At 42.0% G+C, this 24820-nt stretch overlaps 1 protein-coding gene and 1 pseudogene across 5 annotated transcripts in view; both read left to right on the top strand.

The window, feature by feature from the left end:
- The window catches only part of ATRIP (ATR interacting protein), a 275160-nt gene that overhangs the window by 86100 nt on the left and 164240 nt on the right, over positions 1–24820 (top strand). For all 5 annotated transcript variants that reach the window (XR_012235293.1, XR_012235292.1, XM_073592749.1 and 2 more), the window contains exons 3-5: positions 865–932; positions 7457–7627; positions 8683–8786. Coding sequence is in view for 3 of the 5 variants with exons in the window: in XM_073592749.1 (XP_073448850.1) it covers positions 865–932; positions 7457–7627; positions 8683–8786 (343 nt within the window). In the remaining 2 variants the exon portion in view is untranslated. The remainder of the gene's footprint in view (positions 1–864; positions 933–7456; positions 7628–8682; positions 8787–24820) is intronic.
- On the top strand, positions 22454–22572 carry LOC141104116 (5S ribosomal RNA; annotated as a pseudogene).

Genomic DNA, 24820 nt, shown 5'->3' with positions numbered 1-24820 from the left:
GAGAACATGATCACCCTTTGATGAAGTCACGGGTTCAGTAACGCAACGTATCAGGGAGGAGCCAGGTGTTGTCACTTCCGGTCGTGGCTGAGACCGGGAGTACTCTCTTGTAGTCGGAATTAGGAAATTTTAACTGTAAGTTACTGTGTTTTTCTTTTTAATAAAGTGTTTGGAAATACTACACGATGGAGCCATCCCTCTTTATTTCATGTTCTCACCGTACTGGATGAGCCTGAAAGCCGTCTTCCAAACACCACAATCTCAAGGCACTCTTTAAAATTATGGACAGTCTCAAGGCACCCCATTCTAAAAGGTAAAAAACTATTCTAATAGTTTACATAATGCAGCAGCATGCACATGTAGGACGCCCAACAGAGGTTTTTTTATTCCAAAGCAAATACACTTTTGCACACTGGTACTGACTAGTATTCCAATGTTTCTCTTCTCCCTCAATTTCTCTCCATCAGTCAGCTAATGTGACCCCAGTACTGATGGAGAGTGGCAGGGGAGGGTCAAACGGGGATGCTGTGGAGGCGACAGATGTCCTCCTTATCAACTGATGACATCATTGGTTGTTAGGATACATGCGTGTAGAAAGTCGTAATGGTGCATAATTAAAACCTGTGGTTTTGTGTAACTAAAAGGCTGGCTTCAGCCACCTGCTGGCTTGTATACAATTTTTTCAGCAGCGCTTTCTTTTTAAAATTGATTTTTATTCACACTAGTGAACACACGAGTTCTAAATCCCAAACAACTCTTAGGGGAAAATAAAAAGTAAGTGTCTGTTTAATATACTTATATACCAGTGTATATTATCTACCATATTTTTGTGTAATGTATAGTCCTTTTCTGTTTATTTACTAGATCCTCGTGATAATAATGCTTTTGGCCTGGAGATTTTGCAGTCTCCGCTTGAAGATTTGAAGCAAAAGGTGAGTTTAAGAGCATTTTTATTGCAGGGGTTTTATGTAGACCGGGGGTCAGCATCCTGTAGATCACTATCTACCAGTAGATTGCGGACAGGTGACTGGTAGATCGCGGTCTGGGTTTGCTTACCCACCCTTTTAGAGCATCAGAGTGCAATGCAGAGGGACTACTTGTAAATTTGGAGCTGTAGTAGGAAGCAAGAGCCACATAAGCCAATGCTTCCTCTGTAGTGCTGGCTCCTGTTCAATGCAGAGTGATACCAACTGCACTCCACATTTTTATCCCAGCTAGCGGTCTCCAGAGTGGTGCCAGCAGCAGGAAAGAAGAGATCTTCAGGTCCGTGTGAAGCAATACTGGGCAAAATTTTATAGGGCTGCTTTCACACCGATGTGCTGCGGTTTACTCACACCACAGGTGCAGTGCAGTGTACCTGCAGCTTTCCTCCGAGTTTGCTACGCTTACCCATATGTTTCTATTGTATCCTGCGAGTTTGGTGCCTTGTTTGAATGCAGGAGTTTTTGTGTGCTTTTAGAAAGTGCACCACACCTGGAGGATATAATAGAACTCTATGGCAAAGCGCAGCTAACCCACGAAAGTCGCAGATGCACTGCGCTGCACCCTGCTAAGCAGGAAATGAAAACCACTAGATCCCCAGTAAAAGCAGTACACAAACAAACACTCATTAGGCACATATTTTACCCTTTGATCACCCTAGATGGTAACCCCTTCCTGCCCAGTGTCATTAGTGCATATTAGCACTGATCACTGTAATAATGTCTGTGTGCCGTCCCGCTATAAGTCCCTGATCACCATCATTACTAGTATAAAAAAAATAAATTTCACACAAACCAATCGATATACCATTTTTGTTTTTTTATCAAAGACATGTAGCAGACTAGCTTTTTGGCCAAAATGTATTAAGAGATTTGATTATTTTTTTTATTGGATATGTTTTATAGCTAAAAATAAAAAATATTGTTGCCTTTTTTTGTTTTTTTGTTTTCAACATTTTTAGCACAAAAAAATAAAAATTCCAGCTGTGATCAAATGCTACCAAAAGAAAGCTGTATTTCAGGAGAAAAAAATGTATATAAATTTAATTTGGGTACAGCGTGGCATGACCGCTCAATTGTCTGTTAAAATAATGCAGTGCCAAAATGCAAAAAATGGCCTGGTCATGAAGGGGGGTAATTCTTCTGGAGGTCAAGTAGTTAAAGACGAAATGTGGGAAGTGGCAGAAACAAACATACATACTCACCTATATGCCTACAGTTTTGGTCTGATGCTGCAGCTGTCCCCCACAGGTTCTAAGCTTGCTTGACTACTGATTGCTCAGTTCTCAGGTCTGCTCTGAGACAGTCACCGCTTTGTGCTCTGCCCTTCCAGTGCTCAGTGGAGTGCCAGGCTGTGGAGGAGGCGGAAGCGGCTGAGAGGCTGAGCCAGCTACCGGTCAGCTAATTCTGGGTCACGGGTGTTAAGGTAAGTGCACTCCTGTGACCCACATGAGAATTATGACCAAATAAGCTTTGGCCATATTTCTCTTTTAACAGACTTTGGCAAATAAGCATAACCTCTTTCTGCAGCATTTACAATTTGTAGTTTTACACTACTACACTGACATTTTTATGAAGTGTATATGTCCTGATAAGCTAGCCTTGCTATCGCACAGAATATTGAACAACATCCTGCAAATTCAGTAATTGCCATTGGCTACTGCTGCTGTCTATCAAATTCTGAGGACCCCGGAAGAGGAGGTTTGGGGCTTGTTCTATGCAAAACCATTGCACAGAGCAGGTGAGTATAACTTGTTTTATTTAAAAAAAAAATAAGGTTTACATTTACTTTTAGTTCACCACATACATTACAATTTCCCTGCTACTATACAAGGGCTCCCGACTTGCACAGATGTGATCCTAGCCTTACAGAAATCAGTTGTGCATGACGGTCTTAGGAATGGCAGAAGTGTCTCTTTATGTGTTGGACTGTAATTAACAGCCTGGCTTTACAATCGCTATACTAAATGATTGGGAGGATGGCAGCCCTAAAGGCAATTATCGGATCTCTAGGAACAGAGTGGAGAATATTTTTGTTTATTAATTTTTCACTAGTGAATTAAAGTGGTTGTAAACCCTTACACACCACTTTTACCTACAGGTAAGCCTATAATGAGGCTTACCTGTAGGTACCGTGAATATCTCTAATAAAATTGCACTGTTTCAGAAATATTCACTGTATCAGCATGTGCCAATGTCATCGGCGTATGCGCACTGAAGAAACGCCTCACTCGTGGCGTTTCTTCAGCTGCTGTACCGTTACTGTTGGCTCCCTGCATGCGCGGGAGTGACGTCATCGCGGCTCCGGCCAACCACAGTGCCGGAGCCCGCGATACTAAGAAATGTCGCCGGACACAGCGGTATGCCAGGACCGCTGCGGGAGCTTCGATCTAAGGTAAGTATTTCATATTGAGCATAGTATGCTATGCATACTAGCTCATTATGCCTTTGTCGTGCTTTTTTTTTTTTTTTTTTACGTGGGTTTACAACCACTTTAATTACAAGCCGAATAGTTCATATTTGGCAATAGATTCTATAACGAAATGCAAAGTGTTTTTAAATGCTTATTCACCTAAAACTTGTATTGCTTGGCACACCCCTTTGTCAGAGCAGATGACTGAGCAGTTTGTTTAGACCTTTCCCCATAATAAGAAAAACTAATCTTCTGTCTGTCAGGTTTGGATCATTTTCTGTCATTTCTTTCCCTTGAATTTTATTAGAAACTATAAGAAGCACTAACATTGTGAAAGAAGCATGTACGAACAGGTACAGATTCAAAAAGAGTTTCTCACTGCAAATATTGAACATTAAGCAATGATGTAACGATAAAGAAAATAACCAAGCAACATTAAATTGTAAGGTGGAAAAATATCAGAGCCATGCTTGAGATTGCGATACACTTCATGTCCATAGAGAGGGCCCTTCAGCTGGGAACCACAGAACTGAAGCCAATGTCACTGTCCATAGTACCAATAAAGTGTACAGTTCTTTCCTGTTGGTAAAGGACCAATTCCAAAGGGGAGAGGATCAGAAGTAACAAATGAAAAGATAAGGAAAGAGTGGAGACAGAGAGAAAAGGGGGTGGGGGGTATCCCTGTCTCGGAGGCTCGCTATAGAAATATTAACGCACAGTTATAGATCCAGTTTACAGTTCCAGGAAGCGCGCAGGTGGTTGTGTTGATGGAAAGTAATCTAACCAGGGCTGCCAGGTAAATAGGAATTTATCGTGGGCATCCGTTAAGATCGCTGTCAATTTTTCATTTACTAGAGTGGCATGCTCCCAACTTTTCACTTTGTCGAAGTTGAGAATCAGTGTCTTTCATGCTTTTTGCAATCATCTGTTTCGTGGCCAAGAAATATGTGTCACAAGAGTTTGTTCTCATTTGGTAGCGCCTTCTATCAGTTTATGTAGAAGTGCCTCCCAAGGGTCTTTTCCTAAATTTGTGTAGTACCGAATTGACCATTTTGTATACCCTTATCCACAGTCGTTTGACCTTTGGGCATGTCCACCATATATGCTTCATATAACCTGGGTTTTAGCATCCCCTAAAGCAGGGGTCTCAAACTAGCGGCCCTCCAGCTGTTGCGAAACTACAAGTCCCATCATGCCTCTGCCTGTGGGAGTCATGCTTGTGACTGTCAGCTTTGCAATGACTCATGGGACTTGTAGTTTTGCAACAGCTGGAGGGCCACCAGTTTGAGACCTCTGCCCTAAAGTATGTGTGAGGGTAGGTAGGCAGACATTTATCATTTCTAGCTGGAGTAAAGTACCACCGGAACAGTACTTTGAAAGAGTTTTCTAATGTTGTGACGTTGCGGGAAGAACGGAATAGTGCTTCCCAGATTTTATTACAGGTCTTATGGGTATGTGTGACACTAAAGTCCCTTTCACAGTTAGTGCAGTAGGATGGGGTACTTAGGATGGAGGAGTATAATAGGGAAATGAGACCTTGGGTCGTAGGGGCCATCTGACATTTGGTTTCAAATGCTGTCGCTGTCGTTGGCCAATCATGGTTTCTTGTCAGTGATTCCAGCAGATGGCAAATTTGAAGGTAATGACATTTCTCAGAGTCAGGATTGTCGTATGTATCTTTGAGATATTGGAAGGTGACAATGCCCCGAGTGGACAACAGAGACCGAACCGTCGTCAGACCCTTGTTGCGCCACCAATGATAGTTCTGGGGACTCTGCAGTCCCGGAGAGAACAAAGGGCATTTCAGTATTTCAAGAAGAGGGAGGTGTGGCGATATCGGATGGGCCGAGTATTTTATAAAGTCCCATACCACAAGGGTATGAGACAAGACATGGATTTAAAGATTTAGGGCACATTTGGGGCGAAAGCCAGGGTATAGAGGTGAGTGGGACCAGATCAGTGTCTACTGTATCAATAAGGGTCCAGAGAGGTGTGGCCTTTCCTGCATACAGTTGAACAAGAGGCGCTATCTGAGGCGCTTTTGTAAAAGTAAGTGATATTCGACATCCCCAGCCCTCCCTGAATCCTAGGTCTGTAGAGTAGGTGTCTAATGGGCAAAACTCTAAAGGGAGAAAGCAGTTTTGGAAGGAGAGTCCTTTTTTATAGCATATATCTGCCCCAGCCAGGAAATGTGTATTTTATTCCACGACTCTAGTAGTCGAGTCAGAGCTCTAATGAGAAGAGGGTAGTTGGCTCCGTATAAGGCCGAGTATGTCAGAGCAAGCGTGGTCCCAAGATGAGGGATAGAGTTGGACCATTGGAAGGAGAATTGAGCTTGCACCATCTGGAGAGTAGCGTCTGGCAAAGAAACATTCAGCACTCTGGATTTGGCCTGATTGACATAGAGACCTGAAATGGAGGAAAAGCCGTTCAACAGGGATATCAAGTTGGGAAGTGTGATATGAGGAGATGTAATGTACATCAAGATGTCTTCTGGAAACATGGCTAATTTATGGTTAACACTGGCCAATTCAATACCCCTGATGTCAGGACTCAAACAGGCGTGTGCAGCAAGGGGTCTATAAAGAAAAGTGGGGAAAGGGAAATCCCTGGTGAGTACCTCGAGCTATAGGGAAGGAAGGCGATTCATGTCCCATATACTTCACAGTGGCTGAGGGGTCGCTATACAGAGCAGTAATCCATTTAGGGAATGAGTCGCCCACACCCCTATGGGTCAGGGCTGCTCTTAAGTAGGTCCAGGATAGGATTCGAATGCTTTCCGAATGTCTGGGCCTGGACGTTTGTGGGGTTTTAGATCTTTAATAACCTGTCCTACTTCCCTATCCGTGATGTCAGCTCCCAGGGTTTCCCGGTGGGCTGGCTTTAAAGATGGCACGGCCGTCTCATTAAGAACGGAAGTAAGATCTTGAGAGGGTGGATCTCTTGGGAAGCAACAGAGTTTTGACAGGTGGTGTTGAAATTATTCGAGGATCTTGACTGGGTTATATGTGGGGGCATAGAATCTGGTTCTGAGAGAGAGAGCAAAGGATTTCAGCTTATTTGCCAACATGATACCAGGCTTGTTACCGTTGGCATAAAAAAATTTTTTGGGTCCACCGTAAATGGCATTCTGCTCTCTGTCAGGCACAGATCTAGGTCTCTCCGAGGTCGGTCAACCTCCGTTCTGTTGCGCTTACAAGGGTTTTGCTTCAGCAGGGTTGTGGCTGCATCTAACTTTTAAAGGTGGGATGCATATTGAATTAGGTGGCCTCGGACTACCGCCTTATTGGCTTAACATAGGATGAACGGTGATTTGACCAGAGCCCACATTAAGTTGAAAGTATTCTGTTGAGCAAAGTCCTAAATCTTCTAAGGAAGACTTAGTAGGGAATCATTCAGACACCAGGAAGATGGAGGTTTGAGCACGAATGAGTTGCAGGTAGCAAGAATTGGGTCATGGTCAGACCAAAGGACGGTTAAGATACTGGCAGGCAATGCCTGGGGAATGAGCTGTCAAGGAACAAAAACATGGTCAATTCGGGAGTAGCTTGCATGTGGGTGAGAGTAATGCGTATAATCCCTGGCAATAGCCCTGGTTCATTTGCTGTCATTTCATTGCCTTTGGGGACACCAGTGTTGAGATACATCCCTCATCAAAATCCCTAGTTTCTACCCAGGTAGCCATTGCACAATCTACTGTAGTATAAATAACTGAGCAATGATACATAATTTTTCCCCAGTGAGTGAGGGGAAATCTTGCAACACAGGCAGAAGTGAAAATGCTTTTTTAAAGATAATAGAACCTGTCAGATATTATTTACTGATCTTTCATTCCCTGTTGTAGATATTTTTTCTTTCTTCCTGTTTGCTAAAACCTGGCAAAGGTTCTAACTCTTCCCCATTCTATACAAATCTAAGGGAAAAAACGTTTTGGCTAAGGATGCACTTTCAGCAGTGAACAAAAGATTTGAAAATTGCAAGTTTTATCAAGCATAGTAATATATTTTATTTTAAAATAATTAACATAAGGCTTATTCACTGATACCTTCTCTCAATTTTTCAGCTCACTGCTCTTCAAGATGAACTATTGGTCAAGAATGGTGAAATTAAAGTCTTGAGAGATGCACTTCATCAATCAGAGTACAGCCTGGAACATCAGAAAACTGCACATGTACAATTGGAAAATGAGAGGACTCAGCTACAAAGTGAGAAGGAAAAGGAATTTCTTAAAAAAGTATGTATCTGGGAATGTGTGTTATGTGACTAGACGCAATATATAAAAGGTGTAATGAAAAATGTAATTGTTTTTATGATGATTTTTGTTTGGAAGTTTTAATACCTATATAAATTGTCTACATAACGTTTACTTAATATTATCCATAAGACCCCTTTCACACCGAGCCGCCCCGGGCGTCAGCGGTAAAGCGGCACTATTTTGAGCGCAGCTTTGCCGTCGTTTTAGCGGCGCTATTTGCCCGCTAGCGGGGCGGTTTTAACACCCCACTAGCGGCCGAAAAGGAGTTAAATCCGCCCGCAAAATGCCGTTGGAGCGGATCGGCGTTTTGCCGGCGGTGTCGCAGCGCTGCCCCACTGATTTAAATGGGGAGCAGCGGTGGAGGAGCGGTGAGTTCACCGCTCCAAAGAAGCTGCTGGCAGGACTTTTTCTGATGCCCTGCCAGCGCACCGCTCCAGTGTGAAAGCCCTCGGGCAGCTGTTTTAGGGCGGTTTGCAGGTGCTATTTTTAACGCTATAACATCTGCAAAACGCCCCCAGTGTGAAAGGGGTCTTATGGTGGTTGGTGTTTAAAGATGAGCTTCAGTCAGATGTGCCAAAAGAAAAAGTCAGCGGCTACACTTGCCTGTCAAAGGATCCAGTGCTGTCCTCAACCGAGCGATTCTTTACCGGTCTTTTGGTCCCTGGCAGTATCATCTGAACTGGGGATAGCTGGTTGTGACTGCTTGTGGCTTCAAAGTTGGCTGTGCATGGGAGAGCCGCACTACACTTTATGTGATTGTGTAGGCGAGCGGAAGTGGGAGCGGGAATCAGTCAAAACTAGGTGCCCGATCTCTTCCTCCCCCCCCCCCAAAAAAAAATTTAAAAAAATAAACCAAATGTGGTGGAGGAGGCGGAAGAGCGGAACTTCCCCTTTTATGTAAAGCTCCATCTTAAGAAGTTAAGACAGGTCTTTACTGATTAGCAGCTATATTTTAGCATAGATTGGTAACACTTAAAATCTAAAACAATGCGTTTTTCTTTTCTTAAACACAACGGTGTGTGCTTTTGTTATAGGTTCAGTCACTGCAGTCAGAATTGCAGTTTAAAGATGCAGAGATGAATGAACTGAAGTCAAAATTACAGAGCTGTGAGCGAAGGACTGCTTTGCCCCAAATTAGGTACGTGGTTACTTTGGCAGTACATAAAGAAGTTAACCAATTTGCATATACTTACACATAGGTGTGCACAGCCTATCGCATTAGGGTGTGCACCCCAAAGCTCAAACACATATGCGTGTGTGTGCATGTGTGTATGTATGTGTGTGTGTGTGTGTGTGTGTGTGTATATATATATATATATATATATATATATATATATATATATAATATTGACAGTGTCAGTAGAGCAATGGATGCTGTCAGTAGTTTTTTTTTATTTTATTTTATATTTTTATTTTTTACAATTTTTTTTTTTATTGCAACTTGTTTAGGAGCCCTGTTAGGTTTGGTGATTGGGGTCTAAACAGGGGGAATCTGCACCACACAGGGTGATTAGGGTGTACCCAGAGGTTGTGTTTGGGAAATAGAGGTATGAGTGCTGCCAGCATTGCTGCAGAGGTTGAAGGGGTGGGGGGTCAGCCTGTCAGTGCTCAGACCATACACCGCACACTGCATCAAATTGGTCTGCATGGCTCTCATCCAAGAAGGAAGCCTCTTCTAAAGATGGTGCACAAGAAAGCAGTTTTCTGAAGACAAGCAGACTAAGGACATAGATTGCTGGAACCATGTCCTATGGTCTGATGAACCAAGATGAACTTATTTGGTTCAGATGGTGTCACAGTATACACAGTATCTCACAAAAGTGAAAAACTTAAAATATAAAAATTAAAATATAAAAATTTCATACCCACAAAAATCAAGACAAAGAAGGATGAAAGAATTTTTCAAATTAGAAAAATATAAAATTATTCAGTTTGCCAGCACTTTTATTGGAGGGATGACAGCAAAAGCCGCTTCCCAATAGTACACCCCTCATTTTTGTAAATATTGTATTATATCGTTTCATGTGACAACACTGAATAAATGACACTTTGCTACCATGTAAAGTAGTGAGTGTACAGCTTGTATAATAGTGTATTTTTTTTTTTTTTAACGAAAAATGTATTCATTTTGAATAAGACAAAAAAACAACAAAAACAGTGGTACATTCTCGACAATCCACATATATCGTTTAAACAATAGAAACCTTAAAGCAGTAATCGTAATCAAGGCTATAAGTCAGGCTTTGCCAGTTAAGTACATTTCCTACAAGGTATGTATAAAATACAAAGAAGCGACATTGTAGTACTATATAGGCTAGTAGAACTGTACCTGGGGACCCAGCCAGTTTGGGGTCCGATCGGATGTAACCATTAAAGGAGGGTCCAGAGAGGTTGGGTATGAGTCTGAATCTACATTGACTTCAGGCTATTGAGGGGATTAAGGAGGGGGGGCGCCCTGTAAATTCACATTTCTGCCAATCTCCAGCTATTTAGTGCCTGATCCCAAACCCTACTCCAGAGTTAGCCGCCGCTCATTAACCCACACCGCCCATATCCTCTCAAATTTTTGGGGGCAGTTAGGTCCCAGATAAGTTAATTTATACAGAGGTAGAGCTGCATCCACCAGCGATCTCCACTGCTGTACCGATGGGGGCAGGGGTCATTCCATTTTTGCAGGATTGCTTTCCTAGCATAGAAGGCTGTGTAGAATACGAACAATTTTTTTGGATTGTGTAGTCTCCAGTGTATCGACAATACCCACCCCTTCCCAGAAAATTTGGAGTTGTTAGGACCAGGTAACATGGATAAATGAGCCATAACAGTGTAAATTTGCTGTCCCCTTGAAATAACGCAACACACGGCCATTTAATGTCTAAACCGCTGGCAACAAAAGTGAGTACACCCCTAAGTGAAAATGTCCAAATTGGGCCCAAAGTGTCAATATTTTGTGTAGCCACCATTATTTTCTAGCACTGCCTTAACCCTCTTGGGCATGGAATTCACCAGAGCTTCACAGGTTACCACTGGAGTCCTCTTCCACTCCTCCATGACGACATCAGGGATCTGGTGGATGTTAGAGACCTTGCGCTCCTCCACCTTCTGTTTAAGGATGCCCCACAGATGCCCAATAGGGTTTAGGTCTGGAGACATGCTTGGCCAGTCCATCACCTTTACCCTCAGCTTCTTTAGCGAGGCAGTGGTTGTCTTGGATGTGTGTTTGGGGTTGTTATCATGTTGGAATACTGCCCTGGGGCCCAGTCTCCGAAGGGAGGGGATCATTCTCTGCTTCAGTATGTCACAGTACATGTTGGCATTCATGGTTCTCTCAATGAACTGTAGCTCCCCAGTGCTGGCAGCATGCTTGACTGTAGGCAAGACACACTTGTCTTTGTACTCCTCACCTGTTTGCCGTCACACACACTTGACACCATCTGAACCAAATACGTTTATCTTGGTCTCATCAGACCACAGGACATGGTTCCAGTAGTCCAGGTGCTTAATCCGCTTGTCTTCAGCAAACTGTTTTGCGGCTTTCTTGTGCATCATCTTTAGAAGAGGCTTCCTTCTGGGATGACAGCCATGCAGACCAATTTGATGCAGTGTGCGGCGTATGGTCTGAGCACTGACAGACTGACCCCCCCCCCCACCACCACCCCTTCAATCTCTGCAGCAATGCTGACAGCACTCAAACGTCTATTTCCCAAAGACAACCTCTGGATATGACGCTGAGCACGTGCGCTTAACTTCTTTGGTTGACTATGGCGAGGCCTGTTCTGAGTGGAACCTGTCCTGTTAAACCACTGTATGGTCTTGGCCACCATGCTGCAGCTCAGATTCAGGGTCTTGGCAAGCTTTATGTAGAACAACAATTCTTTTATTTCAGATCCTCAGAGAGTTCTTTGCCATAAGGTGCCATGTTGAACTTCTAGTGACCAGTATGAGAGACTGAGAGCGATAACACCAAATTTAACACACCTGCTCCCAATTCACACCTGAGACCTTGTAACACTAACGAGTCACATGACACCGGGGAGGGAAAATGGCTTAATGGGCCCAATTTGGTCTTTTCACTTAGGGCTGTACTCACTTTTGTTTCCAGTGGTTTAGACATTAATGGCTATGTGTTATTGTTTTGTGGGGACAGCAAATTTACACTGTTATACAAGCTGTACACTCACTACTTTACATTGTAGCAAAGTGTCATTTCTTCAGTGTTGTCACATGAAAAGATAGAATAAAATATTTACAAAAATGTGAGGTGTGTACTCACTTTTGTGAAATATTGTGTGTATGTGTGTGCAGGATAATTTGGATGAAACATCTCACATGGAGCCATAGAATATCTACGGGTGGTCAGATTGTGCCTGCACCCAATACTGTAATCTTAAAGTAAGTTGTAGAAGGATTTGGTTTGAAAGGTGTAGGGGTACATCTATAAAATTTCTGTGTTTATCACAATTTATTTAAGTCTACTCCACTACCTTCTTTATTTTCTGCTTTTACTTCCTCTTTTTAACGTCAAGTTACCCATAGATGTTAGCTGACCATTATTTGACCACCTGCTGTTGCTTTTTTTTCCATTTGTCAACAAAAGCATTGTTATGCAAATATCATTCTGAACAGAACCTCTGGCAATCAGGTTGTTCTATTTTTCAGCTATGTCTAGTTTAAAAGTTGTTAATCATACCAATTCCTTGTCAAAAGAAGTTTATTGAGTATACAATGTTATAAAGATGCATAAAGATACATAAAGTAAGTTTACAAGGATCTATAAAGTAAGCTCATTGTTCTACAGTAGGGTTTATATAGGTAAATATCATGAAATTTCAAATATTAAACATTGGGTTCACGTAAACCTAAATTAAAGATATATATCATTTCCTTAGTTACTTTTGTAGGTATTTAAATGATTTATACCTACTATACATATTGTTTACAAGTAGAGTGTATATAGGTCAAATAAATTCTGATAATGAGCTTTAATCATAAGGTGGAGAAAAGGAAAGAGAAAGAAGAAAAAGGGTTGAAAGGTAGAGGTATGGTCCACAAGGTTGTCCCGCTCGTCAGTTTATTATTCTTTTTAGTTCTCTTTGAAGCCTTAGAATGGGTGTCTCTGTAAGTCATTTAATCTGTTACCATGGCAACAGGACAGAGTCATTGAAATTTGACAGGAACTGTTGTTTTATCCAAGGATGCCAGAGTTTTTCAAATTTTGGAATTTGATTTTGACCGATGGCTACCATCTTAGCATGGGACATTGTATTATTCATTCTGTGAATTGTTTCTGCTAGTACCAATGTAGGAGATTTCCATGCCTTGGCCACTGTTTGTTTTGCAGCCGTTATTAGTTGGATCATAAGTTTGAATTGAGAGAGTGTTAACCATTCCGGTTTTAGATTAAGTAAAGTTAAATATGGATCTGGTTGTATTATTTTTTTAAATATTTTAGATGCAATCACGAAGACTTCCTTCCAGAAGGTTTGGATTACTGGGCACGTCCACCATATGTGTAAATATGTGCCTATTTCTGGGCATCCTCGAAAACAAAGAGCTGAGGTATTAGGTGAATATTTTGCCACTCTAGCGGGTACAAGGTACCAGCGAGTTAGGACTTTATAATTTGTCTCCAGTGCCAAGATGTTGGGTGAAGATGACTTAGATGTGAGCCATATATTAGACCAGTCCGTGTCTTCTAAAGTTCGTCCCAGGTCCTCCTCCCACCTCTGAACGTAAGAGGGTCTATTAAGATTTGCTACTCCATATAATTGATTATAAAGTGATGAAATTGTACCTTTAGCAAATGGATCTTTTGTACAGATTGATTCAAAAATGGATAATTGGGATAATGGTGTATCCCCCTTTAGGAATGGTGTATAGAAATTTTTGATTTGGAGATATCTAAATATCTCAGAGTTTGGTAGATCATATTTTTCTCTAAGCGATGGGAATGAAAGGAATGATTTAGATGCTATGAAGTCATTTAGTGTCTGAATGCCTGATGTTGTCCAAGCTTTAAAAGAATTTGGGTAGATCCATGCCGGATAAAAGGCCGGATTTCTGATAAAAGAAAGGAGAGGATTGTGTGGAGATTGTAACTGATATTTGGTTTTTAGTTTATCCCAGAGAGATAAGAAGTGTTTAGTTATGGGATTATGAATTTTAAAGTGGTCTTTAGGATCAAGCCATAATAAATTTGATATTAATAGAGGGTCATTTTCTGAAGCCTCTATAAATACCCATAATGGGATTTCCTGTTTTGCATGGTATTTGGACAGACTGGCCAAATGTGCTGCTCTGTAGTAGTTAGTAAAATTAGGGTATCCCAGGCCTCCTTTATTTTTGGGAAGATGTAGCGTGTGTATAGGTATACGTGGTTTAGAAGATCCCCATATAAAAGAAGTTGCTCTTTTTTGTACTATTCTCAAAAAATAGGAAGGAATTGGAATAGGGAGGACTCTGAATAGATAAAGCAATTTGGGTAGAATAGTCATTTTGATTGCATTAATCTTCCCTATCCAGGATAAAGGAAGTTGCGACCATTGTTTTATTAGATTTGTGATCTGTCTTAATACAGGAGGATAATTGGTTGAGAATAAGTCAGAATGAGATGCTGTTAAATGAATTCCAAGATATGGGATTGATTTTTCTGCCCATGTGAATGGGAGTGCAGCCCTAGCCGGGATCAATTCCATGTTTGTGAGTGAAATATTAAGCACTAGGCATTTCTTAGGATTAATCATAAGGCCGGATAGGGCTGCAAATCCATCAAGAGCTGGTATTAAGTTAGGACCAGAGACCTGTGGTGATGATAGAAAAAGTAATATATCGTCTGCAAATATACATAATTTGTGTGTAATACCTCCTACTTCAATGCCAGTTATAGTTTGGTTTGTTCTGATGTATTGGGCCATGGGTTCGAGTATAAGGGCAAATAATAAGGGAGATAATGGGCAACCCTGTCGGGTACCTCTTTCGATATTAAAGGCTTCAGATTTGTATCCAGCATATTTTATATAGGCTTTGGGTTTATTATATAATGCCTTGATCCATGTTAAAAAGTGGGGTCCAAAACTCCACTTTTGTAATGAATATTGCATATATTGCCAGGATACTGTGTCAAATGCCCTCTTAATATCGAGAGATAGAAAACATAAAGGGATTTTCCGTTTTTTAGCAATATGTGCCAATAACACTGCCCTGCGTATATTATCGCCTGCCTGTCTATTTGGCATGAAGCCTACTTGATCTCTATGTATTAATTTTCCTATAATGCTATTGAGGCGTTTTGCTATTATTTTTGCTAATAATTTAATATCGAGGTTTAACAGAGAGATAGGCCGATAATTCACACAGGAAGTATCATCAGAAAGGGGTTTTGGGATCATACAAACAATTGCCATTAGTGTTTCTTGCCGAAAAGAATGTCCATCTAGAAGTTTGTTAAAAGTTTCAGTGAGAATGGGAGAGAGTATTTCTGAGAATGTTTTATAGTATAAAGCCGAGTAGCCGTCTGGGCCTGGTCTTTTGTTAAGTTTGAGGTCTTTTATGGCGTTAGCAACTTCATCTATAGTTATAGGCTCATCCAAACTGCTTTTTTGATTCTGAGATAACTCAGGTAAGGTTATTTTTGAGAAGAAGGATTCAGCCTCTGTAGGATTAAATTCATTGTTTGTCTTGTATAAAGTTGCGAGATGTGAGTGAAATTTATGGACTATTTTAACTGAAATACAAGTGTAAACATTTTTTGATAATTTCAAACGTATTGGTTTGAAAGATTTGTTAGTTGAATTTAATGCCCGAGCCAAATATGTACCTGGTTTGTTTGTATTCATGTAGAAATTGTGTTTGGAGCGTTTGAGGGATTTATCAACTGACTCAGTGAGAAATAGATCGTATTCCAATCTAGATTTTTCCAGATGAGATTTTGTACTCTGAGATGGATTATCTTGAAATGATATGTAGGCTGCATTAAAATTGAGTTCTAGTTTTTTTGCTAGATTTTTGCGTTCCCGTTTAAATAGTGCCATTTGTCTTTGTATTGTACCACGCAAGACAGGCTTATGAGCTTCCCACAGTGTTATTGGGGAGATGTCTGTTGTATTATTAATTGATATGTATTCCTTTAAAGCTTGTTCAATGGCCATCTGATGTAGTGGGTGTTTGAGCATTATGTCCGGTAAGTACCACGTTGGGTCATGCGCTTTTGGTATGGCTGAGGCTATAGTAGAGTATACTGCATTATGGTCAGACCACGGAATCGGAATTATATCTGATGCAATAATTTCTGGTATCATTCCTATTGTTAGAAAAATATGATCTATTCTGGTGAAGGTTTGATGAGGGTGCGAGAAATAAGTGAATTTCTTTTTCATTGGGTTACTTTCTCTCCATGAATCTACCAAATTGTATTTGGAAAGAAGTTGAGAAAAAGGTAATCTAGAGGTTATTTTGGATGGTGTAAAAGGTGATTTATCTAGAAATGGGAGGAGGACCTGGTTCGAATCCCCACACATTATCACTGTTCCTATTTTGTGTGTATTAATCACTTGTAATATATGTGAGAGGAATGGTGTAGGTTGTTTGTTAGGAGCGTAGTAGGAAATCACCGTGATTGCTGTATCCATTATATAACCCATGAGTATCAGGTATCTACCTTCTGGGTCTTTAATTTCTGATGATAAGGTGAATGGTGTGGATCGGTGAAATGCAATTAGAGTTCCCCTTTGCTTGGTACAGGCAGAAGCCGTGTAAATTTGTTGATAAAAAGGAGAAATATATTTTGGAGTAGAATCTTTGGTGAAGTGTGTTTCTTGGAGGCATACTATGTGAGCCTTCTTGTTATGGAAAGTACGGAAGGCTTTGGTCCTTTTTTGAGGGACATTTATTCCCTGAACATTCAGGGAAAGTATATTCAGTGGTGCCATGGCAATAGATCAAATAGTTTTGACTTACTTTTTGTTATGCAGAGCTGACTGCGCAGATCAACCTGTGTGGACTGAAGAGATGAATAGATAGAAAAGAAACCAGTGAATTCTGGAGTAAAGAGTAAACAAAAAACATATGAGATTAGATGATACATTATATAAATTATTTTTTGCAAGTAATCACAATTTACCCGTGAAAGAGAATAAATATCTCTCTCAGGGGAATAAGTGCCTTCGTCACACTCCCACATAATATGGTTGGGAGAATGAGGAGGGCTAATGGGGGTACACGGATCTTCCGCTTACAGGAGAGAAGTGCTATGTCAAAAGACATCAAAATGATGTTTCATTAATTGGAGTGCAGAATATAGTTTTTGTTGAAATTATTTATTCCAGGGTGGTTGTAAATGGTTAGTCTTGCCCTAGGCTAAATAATTCAGTTAGAAAGGTACTGTTAATAACTTTGGTATTGATGAAGATAGTTTGAATTATTTTGGGATTTTAACCCTTTTAGAGTAAACAATTACATATTTTATTCATATGTAACTGTTTAGATATGTTAACTCATAAAATTGAGGTTGTATTGCTTCAGATTAGAATAAACAAAAACATAATTCTAGGAACTAGTTAGGTAATAATATATTTGTTTTAAGAAAAGAAAGAAAAAGCTTCCATTACTTCTGGATTATTGAACATATTTGTCCTAAAAAGTAATAAATCTATTGTTATTACCTGATAATATATAACTGAACAAGAATTTCCTTATTTCACTTATATATTCTAAGGCTATATGAATCAGAAGTAATTAGAAATATAACTGGAATGTAACATGATCCCACACAGTGTGTGACTATCAGAATGCAGTTACATTCAGTTATAAATATAGGTTTTTTATAGAGAACCATCTCTTAGTATAATAAATGAAGAGATATCAGGAATTAGGATGTCAGTCCATTGAATCTTCTTGGTCCATGGATGATGTGGCATAACGGCCTCTTTTGTGAGAATGATGATTCCCATTTTGTTCTGAAATTTTCTGGGTGCTGCCTGAAGGTGAAGATGACGCTATTCTTCTGCGTGTGGAAGTGTTGCTGCTTGTGGGTTCTGTCAGATTTCATTTTAAAAGGGTTTGTTGTAGTTCATCTGCTGATCTGCTTCTGTAAATTGTACCTTGGTAGTTAAATCTGACTGAAAAGGGGAAGCCCCATTGATACATAATGTTGTGGCGTTGCAGTTCCATTAGTTGGGGTTTCATGGATCGTCTTTTAGTAATAGTAAGTTGGGATAGGTCAGCAAAAATTTGATAATTGTGTCCTTGAAAATTAAGTTCCTTTTTTTCTCTTGCAGCAATTAGTATTTGTTCTTTCGTTCTGTAATAATGAAATTTTGTGATTATATCACGTGGGGGTCCATCTTTCTTTTTGGCTGTGAGGGCTCTGTGTACTCTGTCCAGTTCTAAACGTTCAATAGGGATATCTGGCTTTAGTTCTTGTAATAGAGCAGTAATAGTAGATTGCAGGTCTGTCACAGTTTCAGGTATTCCCCTTATGCGCAAGTTTGAACGTCTGGCTCTATTTTCGTAATCTTCAAGCTTAGTTTGAAGTATTAAATTCTCTTTTTTTAATTGTTCCAATTCTGTTATATTTTCTTGGGTTGTAATTTCAATTTCATCCATTTTTATTTCTAAGGCTGCGGTGCGGTTTCCCAGCTCTCTTATTTCTTTGGTTAGGCTTTTTGTTATTTGGTCTGAGGTTTGTTTTAAAGCCTTATGAAGCATCTTTTCAAATTGTAATAATATTACTGGGGATACTGAGGAGGCTTGTGGAGAAGTTTGTGAGAGGATTTGTTCTGTATCTGACTCAAATGGAGAGTCTTGCTGTGACATTTTCTGTCTGTGAGAGCACCCTGATGCTGTATCTTGTGAGGTGACTGGAGCTGCTTCAGCTGCAGTGAGTGCCTGTGAGCTCTTTGTGAGGTGATTTTTATTTCTGCCACGGTTTCCTCCCAGTACCATATTTCCTGCCCAAACTTTCACAGTTTGTTCCCTGGGGCAAAAAGGTTCAAATGGATACCTTTTGAGCCTGCAGGCTCCGCTTTGTCCTTCTCTTCTCTCCTCAGCGGTGTGGAGCTCTAACAATGCATGTCTGCTCTGCTAGGCTCCGCCTCCTGCCCTCCTAATCATACCAATTCATGACATGATGATTTAGATCACTGCTCTGCTTGGACTAGCCATCATTTTTCTTTCTTTGTTTCTGCAATTGTACCAGTCTGGTGCACGAGATGATGAGATTGTTACTGGGCAACTAGGTGAAGGGACAATTGCTGGGCAACCAAAGAAATGTTGCTACATGTTGGATAACAAGTGCACTTTTAAGTTTGCTGGGGAATTTGTTCCTCGGGAATCAACCCTCGCATGACCTATTTCTTAATCGTACATCACGGGACACAGAGCCATAGTAATTACTATGTGGGTTATAGGCCATCTTCAGGTGATGGACACTGGCACACCCAAAGACAGGAAGTTCTCTCCCTATATAACCCCTCCCACTACTGGGAGTACCTAATTTTTTTCACCAGTGTCTAAGGTGTTGGTCATGAGTGAAGATGTGCTGTGCTGAGCTCCACTGGAGCAATCCTTGCTGGGGCAAGCTATGCAGCCGGATCCATTCAAAGTGTCTTTTTAGGCCAAATTGAATGGTACCCGGGCCTCATGGCGGAAGAAACGAGGTTTAGCCTGTAACGCTTCTCTTTTTAGAGAGCTGGACTCCGGGATCCAGTGCTTTTGTTTTTTTTCAGCCATAAGTTTTTTTCTGGCGGGGTGCTATTACGGGTCGAGGAGTGGGATTCCCTGATAATAGGGGGCCCCAGTTCCTGAAGGTTTTTTAAAAAGAGCCCACCGTGAGAGGTGAAGATTGGGTCTGTTGGTTTTACCACAGAATTCCCTGCGGCGGGAAAGGTAAGTGGAGACTTCTAAAGAATTTTCAAGTTTCTTATAAATTGGCTCCTTTAAAAAGTAAATGTTGTCATGCCTAAAAGTCACGACTGGGGGCTGTATAGAGCACGTACCTTGTCATGCTTTCCCAGATCATGCTGTGTCAGCAGGCGCTGACAGACCTCTCTCCGGCTAGCAGTCACAGGACTCCGGTAAGATGTTGGGGGGGATTTTTCTCTAAACCCCCCCCCCCCACCTGGACAAAAGCTCTCCCCCTCTGAGTAGAGGGAGAAGCAGAACGATTGGCGGATGCCGCTCCGTTCTCCACCGCCTCTGTACGGCGGTTTGTCACAGCCCTCCTCCTCGCCGCCCGCCCCCCCACACACACGCCGATCCCGTCGGATTGGAGGCCCACGCGGGAAAATGCTCTTTTTTGAAAGCGGGCACGGTAGGAACACGGAGTGGGCGTGGTTTAGCGCAGCATTGGCGTTCAGCAATGTCCAGCGCAGGGCTATTTTTAAAAGGCTCCATTTGTTTGCTGGCTGCAGCTGTCGGAGAGACACAAAAGCTAAAAAGAGGCATGTAGGTAGTTTCACGGGTATTCCTTTGGCACATTTACTAAATGCATCAGGCTAAGCGTTAAATAGCAGCGGCAGTTGTTGGACTATTTGCTCAAGCAGTAGATGCGATTTCTTCTGGTAGTCCCTCTGCATTTGTGCATCGGGCTATGGTCAGAAGGGGGGGGTAGAAACACCCCAAAAAGGGCTTAAAAGGGACTCCTACAAGCTCTAAACACTCTACATTGTCATTTTCCCCTGAGAGTTCTGGGGTGGCCGGTCAAGCGATCAGGGCTATCAAATATTGCAATTGTTTTCAACACTGCAGCCCCTGTCTATTTTACTGAAGAGGGTTTTCCTCAAGCCATGATGGGATTGGCTAGCGGCTTTAACCACTTCCCGACCGGCGCACGCCGATGTACGTCGGCAAAATGGCACGGCTGGGCAAATGGGCGTACCTGTAAGTCCCATTTGAATTCCCCGCCGTGCCATTGCGGACTCGATCGCCGCGGGGATACCCGCGATCGCCTCACGGAGAGGACGAACGGGGAGATGCTGATGTGAACAAGCATCTCCCGGTTCTGCCTAGTGACAGTCTCACTGATCTCTGCTCCCTGTCATCGGGAGCAGAAATCAGTGACGTGCAACAGCTAGCCCATCCCCCCTACAGTTAGAAATCACTCTCTAGTACTGTCTTAACCCCTCCCCGCCCCCTAGTGGTTAACCCCTTCACTGCCAGTGTCATTTACACAGGAATCAGTGCATTTGTATAGCACTGATTGCTGTATAAATGACAATGGTCCCAAAAATGTGTCAAAAATGTCCGATGTGTCCGCCATAATGTCGCAGTCACAATAAAAATCGCTGATCGCTGCCATTACTAGCAAAAAAAAAAATAAATAAAAGTAATAAAAATGGCATAAAACTATCCCCTATTTTGTAAACGCTACAACTTTTGCACAAACCAATCAATAATCGCTTATTGCGATTTTTTTTTTCTTTTTTTTTTACCAAAAATATGTAGAAGAATACGTATCGGCCTAAACTGAGGGAAAAAAATGTTTTTTTAATTATTTTTTGGGGATATTTATTATAGCAAAAAGTAAAAAATGCGTTTTTTTCAAAATTGTCGCTATTTTTTTGTTTATAGCGCAAAAAATAAAAACCGCAGAGGTGATCATATACCACCAAAAGAAAGCTCTATTTGTGGGAAAAAAAGGATGTCAATTTTGTTTGGGAGCCACATCGCACAACCGCGCAATTGTCAGTTAAAGCGACGCAGTGCCGAATCGCAAAAAGTGCTCTGGTCAGGAAGGGGGTAAATTCTTCCGGGGCTGAAGCGGTTAATCGCATCCCAGAATGGGATAAAATGTGATTTCCCTCAGGGGACCGTGAGAGGGCTTGTGACTCCTCTTCTGAGGGGTCAAATACGGGGGGGGGTTCAGCTTCACAATCTGAAAGATTGATGGTGCAAATCTTACTGAATTTGTCCGCTCCACATTTTTTGCTACTCTTCATTGAGTCTGTTGATCTGCCCACTTTCTTATTTGGGTTCACTTAAGCCTCCTCAAGCTGCGCATGCCTTTCCTGTCCATTCCTTGCTGGAAAGGCTTATATATTCTGAGTGGGATCACCCAGATAAACATTTTCTCCCTCCTATAAAGTTTTAACACTTTTTCCTATGGAGGAAAAATTCAATAAGAAGTGGGAGATACCAGCAATTGTCGCTGCTATATACTTTGGGAATGAAAGTTTGACCTGTCTGATAGACAATGCTCCATAGGGATCCAATGGATAAAAAGTTGGAAATTCCTATTAAAAAAACAAAAAAAAAAAAACCCACTTTTTTTCTGATGTCTCAACCTGCGCTAGCAGCAGTTGGTGAATGTCAGTCCTTGAGAGACCAGTCTGAACAGGTGCTCAAGGTTATTCCTGATCACCAGGCTCAGGATTCAGCCGAGTTACCAGCGGCATTGTGTTTGGCAATAGACGCCATGAGAGATTCTTCAAACCTCGCGCCTTACGCTTGGCTGGTGCATAGGCATAGATTCTTATGGTTGAAAAATTGGTCAGCCGAAGCGTCATGCAAAGCTCCTGGCTAGTTTTCCTTTTCACAGTGAACGTCTGTTTAGGGATGATTTGGATAAATACATCAAAATTTTTTTTTGTGGAAAAAGTATCCTTTTGCTAGTTTGGAAGAGGAGTAAACATATTTAATTTAAGCAAGCTCCTTCTCCAGTGCCAGGAGCATCTGCTTCCAGGCAGTCACGACGGCCTCTGCCGTCAAGTTCAAGAAGGAAACTGAAGCCTCCTTATGAGGGGGCACCCCCGCTCACTCGAGTAGGGGGAAGACTTCCGCAGTTCTCAAGGATCTGGCAGGAAGAGTGTCGGAGCCTACGGCCACATTACCCTGAAAACGCGCCATCTCATCTGATCTCAGAGGCTAAGCAGGGTCGGGCCTGGTCAGTACCTGGATTGGAGACCGCCTAGGAATGCCAGGTGCCATAGGCTGCAGATGGGTGACTTCCTCAATAACTCTAGGGTACAAACTTGATTTCCGAAAGTCCCTATCTCCTCGTTTTCTCAGACTCCAGAGGAAAAGAAGTCTCTCTTTCAAGCATTGGACCATCTTTTGTCTCAAAAGATTGATCTTAGTGGTTCCCATGCAAGAGCAGGGATTGGGGTTTTATTTAAACCTTTTCACGGTACCAAAACCAAATGGGTATGTCAGACCCATTCTGGATCTCAAAGATCTAAAACCGGTTCTGAATATCCGCTCTTTCCGCATGGAGTCAATCCGATCAGTGGTCTCCGTCCTACAAGGTGGAGAACTTCTGGCTTCAATAGACATCAGGGATGCATACCGCCATGTACCTATATTTCCTGCTCACCAGAAATATCTACGTTTTGAGGTAGAAAATCTTTTTCAGTTTGTAGCTCTGCCTTTCGGTCTAGCTACTACACCTTGAGTATTTACAAAGGTCTGGTCCCTCCTGTAGCCGGATTAAGGCCCCAAGGTATAACGATTATAGCTTACCTAGACGATCTGCTCTTGATAGACCAGTCGGTAGCCACTTAGACCAAAGTATGATCTACAGTCAACTACCTGGAATACCAAGGTTGGATTCTCAACCTAGAGAAATCCTCCTTAAAAAACTATCAAGGAGATTGGAATATTGATACAGCCCAGAAAAAGCTATTCTTGCCCCAGGCGAAGATCAGTTCCATAAAGGAACTGATTCAGATGGTCAAAGCAAAGAAGAATCCTTCTATTCGACTTTGCATGAGGTTGTTGGGAAACATGGTGGCTTCATTCAAGGCCGTTCCTTATGCTCAGTCTCATTTGAGGCTGCTGCAAAACAGTATTTTATCGGCTTGGAACAAGTAGGTCCAAGCTGTAGATTTCCCAATGTGTCTGTCTCCAGGGTGCTCCGGAGCCTCAGTTGGTGGTTGATAACCAAGAATCTGCAGAAGGGAAAATCTTTCCTACCAGCTACCTGGAAGATGGTAACAGCAGATGCCAGCCTTTTGAGTTGGGGAACAGTCCGGGAAGAAGCGACTGTCCAAAGGAAATAGTCCAGATCAAAAAGGACCTTGCCCATCAACATTCTAGAGATCCGGGCAGCGCGCTTGGCCCTGAGGGCCTGGATGTTCAGGTTACGGAATTGTCCGGTCAGGATCCAATTCAACAATACCACAGCAGTGGCCTATATCAATCACCAAGGGGACACATGTCGTGTGGCCTAGAGAGTGGTGAATTATATCTTAACTTGGGCAGGAAACAATGTATCTTGCCTATTGGCAGTTTTCATTCCGGAAATAGAAAATTGGCAGGTGGACTACTTGAGTCACTAGCAGTTGTTTCTGGGAGAATGTTCCCTTCACCCCGATATCTTCCTGGCAATATGCCGAAGATGGGGGATCCCAGACATAGATCTGTTTGTGTCCAGGTTCGAAAAGAAAATTGACAACTTTATGTCAAGAACAAGGGATCCGCTAGCATGCAGAACAGATGCCTTGGTGTTCCCATGGAATCAGTTCTCACTGATTTATGCATTTCCTCCTATTCTGCTGCTTCCACAACTGCTTCGCAGGATCAAGCAGGAAGGGAGAGCGGTGATTCTTGTGGCCCGGCATGGCCCAGAAGATCTTGGTATGCAAAGATCATAAGTATAGCGGTAGGGGACCTATGGACCCTACCACCACGTCCAGACCTTCTCCCGCAAGGTCCAGTATTTCATCCTATCTTACAAACGCTATATTTAACGGTTTGGCTGTTGAATCCCACATCTAAATCGAATCTAAAAAAGCGTGGGCTGTCAGGTCCAGTGGTATTTTCCTTGATTAATGCAGGGAAGCTGGCTTCCAGAATCATAGATTATAGAGTTTATAAAGCATATGTCTCCTGGTGTGAATCCAGGGGTTGGCACCGCAGGAAGTATGTCGTAGGTAGAATCCTTGACTTTCTGTAGATGGGGTTAGAAATGAAGCTGGCCTTGCTTACTATCAAAAATGAGAAAACAAGAAAAAGAAAGCGCCTCTGAGTGCAGGTATTTATTGATAGCAATAAGCAAGTATTCACACTTACATTAAAGTAAGGAACGTTCAGCTCCGGAAGGGAAATTATCCTCAATCAGTCCCAACGTCCATGGCAGGAGGCTGCGAGATGGTTCCGAGGGGATAGCCGCGGTCCCCCGCACGGAGAGACAGGCAGCTGGGCTAGGCCGCTTCCATCCCGGCCATCCCCTCGGAGCCATCT

The sequence above is a fragment of the Aquarana catesbeiana genome, linkage group LG07, assembly GCF_042186555.1.
Source record: "Aquarana catesbeiana isolate 2022-GZ linkage group LG07, ASM4218655v1, whole genome shotgun sequence".
Lineage (NCBI taxonomy): Eukaryota > Metazoa > Chordata > Amphibia > Anura > Ranidae > Aquarana > Aquarana catesbeiana.
Note: the sequence above shows the minus strand (reverse complement) of the source record. Positions and strands in the feature narration are given on the sequence as shown.